General features: G+C 54.3%; 1 protein-coding gene across 2 annotated transcripts in view; it reads left to right on the top strand.

The window, feature by feature from the left end:
• The window catches only part of CD82 (CD82 molecule), a 54,875-nt gene extending 50,851 nt beyond the window's left edge, over window positions 1–4,024 (top strand). For both annotated transcript variants that reach the window (XM_008000872.3, XM_037999489.2), the window contains exons 8-10: window positions 2,155–2,358; window positions 2,628–2,711; window positions 3,038–4,024. In XM_008000872.3, the coding sequence (XP_007999063.1) occupies window positions 2,155–2,358; window positions 2,628–2,711; window positions 3,038–3,115 (366 nt within the window). In that variant the 3' untranslated portion in view covers window positions 3,116–4,024. The remainder of the gene's footprint in view (window positions 1–2,154; window positions 2,359–2,627; window positions 2,712–3,037) is intronic.
• The last annotated feature ends 8,492 nt before the right edge of the window (window positions 4,025–12,516 follow it).

The following is a 12,516-nucleotide window of genomic DNA, read 5'->3' as shown; positions in this document are numbered from 1 at the left end:
CCATAGTGATCCAGTGACCACCTGGCTCTCCTTTCTTGTGGTCCCGGATGCTGTGTGTGCCCTTGGCTGGAACCTGCCGTCTCTGATCTGCAATCCTGTGAGGGCGCAGGACACAGTGATCACGTAGGGCCTCAGGGGAGGGCTGTGGGGTATAAGGGGCATGGACAGCAGGAGAAAACCTGACTCTGGGGCACCAGGAGAGTTTGCAGATAGGACACTCCATGTAGGCGACGAGGACTTGGCCATTTTCTGAGCGGAGGAAGGGGAGAGCGATGTTCTCTGGCCCTGACATAGGAGATCAGGTGTGGGGGTCGTGGCAGCTGGAAGGCTTGGTTCACACAGGGAAAGGTTTTGGTCGCCTATGTAGTTTGACCCACAATTGCTGAGACTTTGCTAATTTTAGCAAAGTCTTGATGTCACCAATGACATAAACCAGCGCCACCTGACAAGGGACCTGGGAGGAGAAGTGGGTCCCTTGGGAGGTGGTGAGCATCCTACCCTGGAAAGTCATTGGCTGGTTCTAGAAGATTCCGATGCTGTCAGATGCTGCTTGGGCTGGTGGTAAGTGAGACTCCCAAGGCCTGGAGTGCTAACACTGCCACAGCCGCTAGACTTTTGCTGAGCCTGCCTCGTCATTTATACAATGGGGCTACTGACCCATGCCGTGTGAGATACATTGTTAAAGCCTCCAGCACTTAGGCAGCATTTATTATGTGCTAAGTTGGTGGTGCTGTTTTAGTCACCATGCACATCCGTGGAGACACAGGCGGGGACGGCATGTGCTGCTGGGGAACAGGTACAGCCGGGGTCAGGGCAAAGCGTTGCTTGGAAGGAGGCTCTGCCATAGACGGGCCAAGGAGACCTGCCTTATTTTGCTCTGGTGCAGGATGACCTGTGGGTGGCCCCAGCTTGCAGACCTGTGCACACCTCAGAGGTGCCAGCCTTTTGTTCGAGAGAGGAGGCAGCCAGCCTGCTGGAACAAGCGCCTGTAAAAGCTGGATTAGAAATGGCCTGGAGCTGAGCATTTCTGGGTGTGCCTGGTACGCCCCCTGCTGTCCACTGGCTATTGGTCGGGCAACATCTGGAGATAGGAAGGAAGCGGTCCAGGAACTGACCCCTGCTGTGACCATGGCTATCCCAATGAATCCTCCCAGGAACCCCCAGCATTGCGGGGATTTGCACACAGAGACCTCCTTTAGCACACAGAGCCCAGAAAGGCTTTCTTCTCTCTAGAACTAGAGCATTTTCTCCTTTAAAGTGGCAGAATTGACCAGTCGGGCGAGGTGGCTCACACCTGTAATCCCAGCACTTTGGGAGGCCAAGGCGGGCGGATCACTTGAGGTCAGGAGTTCAAGACCAGCCTGGACAACATGGTGAAACCCCGTCTCTACTAAAAATACAAACATCAGCCGGGCGGGATGGCTAGTGCCTGTAATCCCAGCTACTCAGGAGGCTGAAGCAGGAGAACCATTTGAACCCGGGAGGTGGAGGTTGCAGTGAGCCAAGATCATGCCGCTGTACTCCAGCCTGGGTGACAGAGCAAGACTCTGCCTCAGAAAAAAGAAAAAAAAAAAAAGCAGAATTGATGCTGTATCCTTTTTCACTTTTCACTTTTTCTCCTTTTCACCAGGAAGCTCAGAGGCAAATCTCAACTCCTGCTCTAAAGTCAAACAGCCTTTCCTAAGCTTATTGTGCTCCCCACACCTCTGCTGGACACTTTGCCTGACTCATCCCATTTAGTCCTTGTGATAGCCCTGCGAGTTGGGAATTTTAATTATCCCCATTTACAGATGAGGAAACTGAGGCTATTTCCTTGACGGAGGTTGCTCAGCTGGTAGGTGGCAGGGCGGGGATTATAACCCAGTGGCCTGACTTTAAACCCTGCGCTGTGAACGGTCTGCCATCCATTCTCCTTGTGCCCTGCACAGCTGCGCTCCTTCAACTTGAACTTCCTTCCTACTCTGCTTTGTATTTTTGCTGATCCTGGTTTTGATTTTTCTGCTGTACTTGTAGTTTATGATGGTTCGGCTGGGACCAGGGGCCTAGAAGTGGCATATCTGAGTCTCTGTCCTGGGGAGGCCCCGCCTCTGCCAGGAGGGCAGCCTGCCTGTGGTGGGCAGTGAGCATAAGCAGTGTGTCCCCTGCCTCGCCCAGGTGAATTGCTGCGGCTGGGCCAGCTTCTACAACTGGACGGACAACGCTGAGCTCATGAATCGCCCTGAGGTCACCTACCCCTGTTCCTGCGAAAAAAAAGGGGAAGAGGACAACAGCCTTTCCATGAGGAAGGGCTTCTGCGAGACTGCCGGCAACAGGACCCAGAGGGGCAACAACCCTGAGGACTGGCCTGTGTACCAGGAGGTGTGCGGTGGGCGGGGGGCTGCGGATTGGGGGCTGGGATCTGAGGGTGTTGGGGGCCGTCTGGGCTACTGCTCAGCTCTTCCTTCCTCCATTTAGTTCCTTCCCTTGATTCACCTGTCATTTGTACCTTCATCTACTTCTTTGTTAATGTATTCATTCAAGGGAACAGGCAGAACCCTTCCAGGCTGGGACTGGGGGGCTCTCGGTGGTTCTGCATGGTGGGGCGGGATGGTGCAGGGTGGGGGTGTGACCGTGTTCTCCCCTTGCAGGGCTGCATGGAGAAGGTGCAGGCGTGGCTGCAGGAGAACCTGGGCATCATCCTCGGCGTGGGCGTGGGCGTGGCCGTCATTGAGGTCTGAGCCCCTCCCCCAGCCCTTCTCCATCCCTGCTCCTCTTGGGTTGTCTCTGCTCTGCTTTTCTCCTTGGGGAGGTGGTGGCCAAGGGGGCCAGCACCCCATCAGCTTCCAGAGGCCCTCTGGCCTGAGCACTGGTCTGGCTGTGTGACCTCAGACAAGGCACTGCACCTCTCGGGGCCTCCCTCTACTGCCTGCATCACAGGGTGGTTGTGAGGCTCAAGTTGAGGATCCACTTAATCCCCATCTAAACCTGGATGGCGGGGCTGGGGCATCTGAGGCCAGGACAGCCCAGCCTCCCTCTGACTCTCCGCCTCTCCCCACAGCTCCTGGGGATGGTCCTGTCCATCTGCTTGTGCCGGCACGTCCATTCCGAAGACTACAGCAAGGTCCCCAAGTACTGAGGCAGCTGCTGTCCACACTCCCTGCCCAGCCCCTGACCTCAGGGCTCCCAGGGGTCTCCCTGGCTCCCTCCTCCAGGCCCGTCTCCCACCTCACTGCAAAGACCCCCTTGCCCGCCCTGACTGAAAGTAGGGGGCTTTCTGGGGCCTGGCGATCTCTCCTGGCCTATCCGCTGTCAGCCTTGAGCCCTGGCTGTTCTGTGGTTCCTCTGCTCATCGCCCATCAGGGTTCTCTTAGCAACTCAGAGAAAAACGCTCCCCGCAGCGTCCCTGGTGCAGGTGGGCTGGACTTCTACCTGCCCTCAAGGGTATGTGTATATTGTATAGGGGGCAGCTGTATTAAAAATTGGGAAGGGGGGCGTTAGATAAGGCACCCTGGGCTGTCAGGAGACTGCCTACTGGGCGGGTCAGCTTATTTCCACTATGACATTTATATCTTTGTTTTTTCACAATTATATTGAAGGCAGTGGGAGAGGGTCGGTTTTACCTGATATTAAGGGGTAGCACCCCTTCCCCAGGCCTGATGCAGGTCCATCTAGACAGCTCAGATTAGCCTGGGCCATGCCCTGGGGACAGGGCTTAGGGGAGCTGGGTCGGAGGGGGTCTGCCTGGGTAACGAGATCTGGCTTGGCCCTGAGCTGCTTAGGCACAGGTGAGTCCTTGGGGGCATGGCACAGAGCTGGCCCTGTATTTTCCAGGGTCCTGAGCTGTCCAGGGGCAGGGAGGAGGAGGATGGCTTCTCCTGGGAGAAGGTGGGCTGGCCTTTCTTGGCAAGCTGTCCTCTGGCCCCTGGGGAGTGGGGTGGGTGAGGCTGTGCCTTGTAGCGGGGAGAGGGGAGGGGGCTCTGTGTGCACCATTCTGTAAAACACACTCAAGATTCTAAGATTATTAAAGAAGATTTATAACAGTCTAGTCTGGAATGGTAGGGATGCTGCTTCCTGGGGCAGGGGAGGACCCAGGGCAGAGGGTGTGAGCAGAGTGGCTGGGTCTGCTGGAGACTGCTGGGCCCCTCACGGCTCTACCCTCCCCGCAGGCATCTGCCTCTGCAGCCGGAATCTTAGCTCTGATGGGCCTGCCTGCACGCTGGGGTGCCTGGAGTTTGATTTGGTGCTAAGAGAGGTATAGATTGTATCTGTCGATTCCCGCTTCTGAAACTAGGGTATGGATGCCCCCAGAAGGTACACAAAAAGTGGGCTGGTGATGGGGGACAGGGGCCACAGGATAAACTTGGTCTCACTTTCTAGAGCATCATTTTTGCAAAGATTTGTGGAAGGAAGCATTTTCATACTAAAGAAATGTGTTGGAGTAAGATGTGCAGAATTCAGGGGACTTTTTAAGATGAAATGTGAGACTTTGGGAGGTTGAGGCAGGTGGATCACTTAAGGTCAGGAGTTCGAGTCCAATCCTGGCCAACATGGTGAAACAGCATCTCTCCAAAAAGTACAGAAATTAACCGAGTATGGTGGTGCACGCCTGTAATCCCAGCTACTCAGAAGGCTCAGGAAGGAGAACTGCTTGAACGCGGGAGATGGAGGTTGCAGTGAGCCAAGATTGTGCCACTGCACTTCAGCCTGGGCAACAGAGCGAGAATCTGTCAAAGAAAGAAAGGAAGGAAGAAAAAGAAACAACAGACAGAGAGAGAAAAGAAGAAAGAAAAAAGAAGCTAATTCTTACTTGTGCACGGCTCTGACGACTGAGCCCCAGCATGCCCTTTGCCCAGCATCATGAAGCCCAGAGGGCACTTGCCCCGCCTTCTCCTCTCATTTCTGGAGGAGCCGGCGGGCAGCAGAACTCTTGTCTCCCTGCAGTGGGGCCGGGCGGGGCAGCGGCTAGAGTGGTGTCTCAGCGGGGACCACCAGGCGGCGCTGCAGTCTCAGCCTAGGAGCCCGGCAAAGCCCAAAGGTTCCGTGGTTACTGCCAGTCTCACCAAACCCGGGCCTGCCGGCATCCCACTCCAGTGGAAGCACTTGTGAAAATGCAGATTCCAAGGCTCAAGGATTCTGGCACTGCAGATCTGGGATGGTGACAAGGAATCTGCCTATTTGCACCCCTTCACGGTGATTCCGGAAGATTCTCAGACCTGGAGTAATGTCTGTCCCAAGCCATGTGCTGACCTCCCAGCGCATGTGGCAGCTGAGGTGTCAGCAGTGGGGTCACCTGTGGCCTTGGCCGCCTCCCTCTGGGATGGGAGAGGAGAGGGAAATGTTGATGGTTCCACCTGGCCTGACTTCCCTGGCCCCCTACAGCTTCCACCCTCAGGAAGGGTAGCAGAGAGCTACTGGGTGTCTTTTCATAAATGCTTTCTCACTGGGAGCAAGGGGACCTGAATTTGAGTCCAGCTCCATCTCCATCTTCCTGTGCGACGCAGGGCCTGGCAGGCTGAGGGTGGGCTCAAAGCTGTTTGCAAAATAGAGGACTGAGAAAATGTCAGAGGTTAGCGAAGCTTCCTCTGACGTGTCCATCCTGCCCAGAGCTCACAGCTGGAAGGGGCCGGAGCCAGGATTTGAACCCCATGTATCTGACTTCAAAGACCATCCTCCTGGCTCCACTGGCTCCTGCCCTCTCATGTCCCAGAACAGCCTCAGGACATATGGTGTTGTGAGGCCCTGACCCTCGCTTTTGTGAAATCTGGTCACTGTGAGCTCTGAGCCTGCTGGGTTCCTCCTTTCAACCTCCTGGGGAGCACCCAGTTTTAGCACCCCACTTACCTCTGACCTGCGAGGTTTTGGGAGAGAGGGAACGTAGACCCATGTCTAACACCTGGAATAGTCCCTGCAGCCGCTAATCCATCCCACGCCCATCTGGGGCTTCCACACCTTCCAGCTGCCCTCCCTGGGCCCTCTGTGGGCTGCCGTCTGTCCTGCCAAGGGCCCTGCCAGGCCCAGAGGACTGGTACATGGGTACTGTGTGGAGGACGGTACAAGGGTGCTCCTTGGCAGTGCCCACCCACAGCTCCCTGGGGCAGGCAGGAAGAATGGCTGGGGCAAAGGGTGTTAGAGACAGTGCCTAGGATGTGTCCAGGAAGCTGGACTTTGGGGAGCACTGATTGGCATGGCCACTGACCAATGGGAATGGAAGCCAGGCCTGAGCTGGAATAGGATCTTTATGTGTGGATTGGCAGGAGGTGCTGGAGCTTTGAGAGGTTGGACTGGCGGGGGGATTTTCAACTGGCATGGAAATATTTCACCATTTTATTCATAATAACTGGCATGGCTGACTGGGTAAGTACTGCTGAATGGCAGCCTGGTACATGTGCACATACATGCATTCGCTCTGTCTCTCACACGCACACACTCAAGGCCCTGAAGACCCCCGAGGGCTCGGTCCCCAGCTCTTCTCCCCTGAGACTAAGACGTGGGTGGCCCGTAGTGAACAGGGAGAGCCAAGTGTCTTCCTGCCTGGCCTTCCCGGGCCTACATTGCAGAGCCCCCTCTGCCACTGACCACCATCCTGTCTCCTAGCAGAGCTGCCTCCAGCCTCTGCCCCGGGTCTTCCAGGTGAGCAGGTCCCACAGGCTAAGAGGAACCGTATGTAGGGGCACACTGGTGACACTGGAGCATCTAGCCACCAGGCATCTCCTGGGCCAGCGCTCCCATTGCCCTTCTCCTCTGCAGAGGGACAGAGACCCAAGTTGCCACGCTGCCTCGGGGCAAATGTCTGGCTGTTCTCTGGGGTCTTTAGGGCTGTAGGCTAAGGTTTATCCATGTATTCATTCATTCATCCCATGAATACTTAATGGCACACACTATTTGTGAAGCACAGTTCTAGGATCTTAGGAACACAGCAGTGAATACACACAAACCCCTGCCCACATGGCACCTGCATTCTGATGAGTGTAGAGACTCTTGCATACAACTGATGCACCAGGACACACGTGCACACACAGCACATGCATGCACACAGTACACCCTCCCACACGTACACAGGTACATACCAGCACACACTGCTGACTGCTGACAGCACAGTCTAAGCCAAGTGTTGCTGTGGTGTCCCTGGGGCCCATCCAAGGCCCCATCCTGTGGAAGGAAGTAGAGTGAACAGTGCACCGAACAAACAGGAAAGTGGGAGGAAGTGCTCACCGCTCAGCCCCGTCCCCTCCAGCCACAGTACAGGAATCAGCCATTGCCCTGGCAATCCCCTTCCTAACTGAAATCAAATAGAATCAGAGCAGCTGTCACTGGACGTGATGGGCTGTGCGACTTCACTTCTCTTAGTCTCATCTGGAAAATGGGGACTCTCATTCCTCATTCCCAGTGCTATTGTGGGAGCCAAATGCTATCACGTACACAGTGAGCTTGTTCCCCAAGCCGCCCATTCCAGGACTGGCGCCACCTTCAAGGGGAGGTTTCCCATCCCCTGGGGATATCTTCCCTAAGCAGGAATGAGGCCCACAGGAGGACTTTGGGACTTGGTGCCTCCAGGGCAGGGATGGTTGATTGGCCCAAGGGACTGGGGCTGGGGCAGGTAAGAACCTGTACTCAGCCTCTTGCCTAGTGGGAAGGTGAGCAGGTAGGAGGGCCATTAGGGGACATTTGAGCTGTGAGCACCCCGGCCCCCAGCTGCCCCCTCTGACATCATTTCCCCAGCACCTGCCTTCTGAGCAAGGGGAATGTCAGGCCCAGAGCCAAGTGCCTCTCCCCAAGTGACCTCAGATGCCTTAAGCAGTAGCCCCTGGGACAGGAGTGGGCTTCCTGCAGGATGCTGGGGGCGGAGAGGTGGCCAGCAGGAACAGCTGGGAGTACAGAGGGGCTGTGCGGAGTTGGGGAGTGGCAGGAGAGAGCTGGAGAGTCCCCAGCAGCCTCTTGGAGGACTGTGTGGGTGGGAGGGGATGCTGATGGCAGCTGATAGGAGTGGAGGGGTCCATCCTCTGCCCTGCCTTGCATGACACACCTGGGTGAGCCCAGCTTGGGGCTTCCAAGGTGACAGGGGCCCTGTGATCCCAGCACCCAATCCTCTTGGTCCTGGTTCATAGAGGACTCAGGTGCTTGGGGTGGTGTCTGAGTTCTTTCCATGGGAAAGCTGTCGAGGAACCCACTTAGTGGGTAGGTGAGGTGGGGGTGTGCTTAAATGGAAGGAGAGAGGCCTGTATTAGTCCATTTTCATGCTGCTGATAAAGACATACCCAAGACTGGGCAATTTATAAAAGAAAGAGTTTTAATGGAGTTCCACGTAGCTGGAGAGGCCTCATAATCATGGAGGAAGGCGGAAGGCACATCTCACATGGTGGTAGACGAGAGAAGACAGAAGGAGAGCCAAGCAAAAGGGGTTACCCCTCATAAAACTGTCAGATCTCCTGAGACTTATTCACTACCACGAGAACAGTGTGGGAGAAACCGCCCTATGATTCACTTGTCTCCCACTGGGTCCCTCCCACAACACGTGGGAGTTATGGGAGTACAATTCAAAATGAGATTTGGGTGGGGACACAGAGCCAAACCATAACAAGGCCTTCCCCAGAGGGGCAGGCTCTAAACCCAAGGGAGCCCACAAAGGGGAGGAACAGAGATTGGGAGTGAGAACAATGCTATAAGCAGGACCCCAGCTGGGGGAGCTAGGAAAATGAGCAGGGCTGACCCTCTGGGGTGAGGTGGGACTTGCAGCAGGCAGAGGCAGCAGGGCAGCAAGAGGAGAGTGCAGGCAGCCACTGCAGAGGGCATGGTGGACTCCAGCAGCCATGGGACCCTATCTCCTTCCAAATCATCATCATCGTCACAGCAGCCACCATGGATTTAGTGTTAAGCTTTAACCCTGTCACCCCAACAGTGTAGCCACACTTGCTCCCCCCATGCTTTTAGAGTGTGGAAACCATAACTTGGAAAAGCTAAGCTGTTTGCCATAGCCCTGACCCACTACACAATCCAGGAGTCATTCACATTGGATTCACAAATCTACCTTCAGATCCAGAGTCACAGTGACTGAAGAAACTGGGGTTGGCCCCTGGGGCCTGTGACTCTGTATCCTTTCCAATAGTTCTCAAGGCCAGTGGGAATGAAGACCCCTGGTTCATAAAAAGAGAAGAGGAGTGGGCCTTTTCTAAGGAGGTGCAAGTCCGTTAAACCCAACTTTTCTTCCATCAATCTATCCAATAAGAATTTATCAGGCACCCACTCTATGCCAGGCATTGTGGAAGGAATCAGGGGTCACCAAGGTAAACAAGCTTGTGGAGCTGACAGTCCAGTTGTAGGGGAGGCACAGGGAAAAAACACAAACAGCAGAAAAAGCGCCCCATGTCAGGGACAGAGGGCAGCAAAGGTGATCAAGGCTCTGTCTCTACCTGCCAGGAAGTGCACAAGGTAAGACAAGCTGGTCCCCAGGCTGATGGTTATCCCTTGATGTCCTCATTGCCCGGGGCATTGTGGAGGTTGCCACTCCACCAGGACATGGAGGAATGAATCCAGTCCCATGGCCCAGAGTTCAAGGGGATACATGGGAACCAATCACAGTGTGAATACAAATGAGAACCAGGCACGCCCTACCCCCAAGGGGAACTAATCTGGGCCTCCTGTCTATGTGGTCAGGAAAACCTTTTCCAAGAGGTCAACGGAAACTATCTGTAGCTTGTGATGATCTAAAATGCCTCGTCAGGAATTGCTTAATGAGTTTATTTAGCAGACAGCTGGGCGGAGGGGTTGTCCAGGTGGGCTGTGTGTATTTCCTTCCTCTGAGGACTGAGCAGGGCAGGGACTCCATCCTGCGTCAGTCTATGGGGGACACAGGTCATCAGACCCCCATGACTTCATGTGTGGGATGCCTGTGCCTGGTCCCATATGGAGTCTGGTTTCCATCTCCTTTGGAAAAGGAATATGACGGTGGCAGCCTGGCTCAGACTGGGGAATAGAGAATGTAGTGGGGAAGCCTTGTGGGAGAGCAACTGGCTTTCCTGCCAGTGTCACAGGGCAGAGTGAGCAACTAGGGTGGAAGTCATGGCACTGGGAGTTGAGGGGACTTGGTTCTGTCTCAGATGTTCCCTAATTAGTTGCATGTGGTCATTGTTTGCAAAAATAGTCACACTTACTCCCCTTCCTGTATCTGTGCTCTCTGCAACATGACTATGCAGCTAGCACCTCTCCGATGGCTGGTCGTGTGACTTCCTTTGGCTAATGGAATGTGGGGGAAAACACAGTGTGTCAATTCTAAGTCTCAAGGAGTTTTGCACACTTGTCCCCACTTCCTCTGTCTCTCTGCCTCACTCTCTCAAAACCCTGCCACTGCCTCATGAAGAAGCCCAAGTTAGCCTGCTGGAGCATGAGAGGCAACCGGGTCAGTACTCCATCATCCCAGATGACGGCCAACTTACCCCCAGAAGCAGAACCACCACCCTACCTGCAGCCAACTTCAGACGCAAGAGAAGACCAGATGAACCACCTAGCTGAGCCCAACCTAAATGGCTAACACACAGAATCATGAGCTAAACAAATGGTGGTTGTTTCGGGCCCTAAATTTGGGGGTAGTTTATTATACAACAATAGCTAACTGATAGGATAGGTAATCATAATGACAGCTACCATTTGCTGAAGGCCTGTTTTACACCAGGCCCAGCACTAAGCACTTGGCATACATTGCATAAGTCCCCTGACTCATTTAATCCTCACAGTAGCCCTGAGAGTTGGTATTAGGATGCATACTTTATTGATAAGAAAACAGAGGCTCAGAGGAGACATTAATCTGGTCTAAGCCTGCTGAACAGTAAGAGGCAGAGATCAGATGAGAACCTAAAATCTGTCTTCATGGGCGTGGTGTCTGAATCTCCCTTCCAGAAGAGCCTTAATGTCAGAGAGAATCAGCATCACTTGAGAGAGTGTAATGTATTCTGCACACGGGAGCTGACATCATTAAGAATGTTCTCAGCCTTCCGTCCCCAAGAATTATGCCCTGTCTCACCCTGTTCTTCTCTCACCCCTAGTCAATGCCGCTAATTCCCTTAGGCTTCTGGAGAGAAAGACAAAAGACACAGATGACAGGATAATTTATTTCTCTTTGATTCCACCTGCTATTTAATCAGTAAATATTTACAGAGGGCCTGTTATGTGCTTACTTCAGAGTGTTCTTTCTTTCATGACACATTTTCTGGCTCCCTATGGCATGCTCTTACTCCGCCCATGTAGCCTTTATGGCAACATGAGGGTCGTTGGGATTAGCCCCACTTTACAGATGAAAAAACTCTGAGGTTCCAGAGAGGCGAAGTGGCCACCTTGAGGTCCCTTAACTAGTAAGTGACCAAAACAAGATTCGACTCCAGGTTTGGCTGAATTCAGGCAGGGTCCCTTCTTACTTTATCACCACAGCTGTGGCTTTTTTAAAAAAGGGATTTTGAAACTCCCCCTGGGCTCTGTGTATGGCAGGTAAGGGGCTGGAAGGTGGAGAGGAGAAAGGCTAGTGGGGCTGTTGGAAAATGTCCGCTGACTCTCAGAGCTGACTGGCTCCTGGGCTGGGCATGGTGCTCAAGCTCAAGCTCTGGGTAATGCTGTGAGCTGGCCAAGGAGGACAGCAGGAGGTCACATGTCCTGGAGGGAGGAGAAATAGCCACAGGCTCCAGCCTGCTTCCCTTGTGTCTGCAGCTGACAGCCACAGCCATAGCTCATCCCCACCCGCCCCTCTGCTTAGCTGCTGGACTGCTGCCATCTTCCACCACCAGAAACTGGGCACTGGGCCCTACCCCTCCCCAGCTGCACTGTTTACAAATGGGAAATTCAGGGAGAGTCTGCCCAGGCTGTCTTCTCCTCCCGGGGCCATCACTTCCCTGGAGTTGGGGCTTAGCCACAGGTCTCTCAAGGGTCCCAGAGCCCACCCCCGATCCAGGGTTCCTCCTTCACACTGGAAGCAGGCTCCCACCCAGATGTCCTGACCAGAGTCTAACTGCACGGAGCCTTCACCAGTGTGTGGGAACAGGAGGATACAGAGGTGAGAGGCTGAGAGGCCTGGGGGTCTTCTAGGCAATGAGGCAACCCACTGTCCCACAACCACACACGGTTGCCTTCCCCTAGGGCAATTTGGGTGCTGGAAATATCCCTGCCCTGGAGGCCCTGACTGGCTGAGAAACCTTAGACCAATCACCCTGCCTCTCTGGACCTCCGTCTCCTCATCTGGAAACTGAACAGAAATATTCTCAGAGCCACATAACCACACAGATAGCAATATGAATTAAGTGTTCAGCACTTTGCACACATGATCTTAGCTCTTCCCACAACAATCCTAAGACCTGAATTCTTAGTGAGGTTAAGTAACTTGCCCAGGGTCCCGGTGAGTGAGTGGCCACAAAAGGTTTTGACTCAGTCACCCTGACTCCCAGCCCAGGGGTTCAGCCTCGTGGCTACCAGCCTCCCTTCTCAGGGTGGGTCGTACTTGCAAATGTACGGACGCCCTGCCCAATTCACCAGCTGCAGGTCAGGTCATGCTCCACACTG

This window comes from Chlorocebus sabaeus, chromosome 1 (genome assembly GCF_047675955.1).
Source record: "Chlorocebus sabaeus isolate Y175 chromosome 1, mChlSab1.0.hap1, whole genome shotgun sequence".
NCBI lineage: Eukaryota > Metazoa > Chordata > Mammalia > Primates > Cercopithecidae > Chlorocebus > Chlorocebus sabaeus.
Note: the sequence above shows the minus strand (reverse complement) of the source record. Positions and strands in the feature narration are given on the sequence as shown.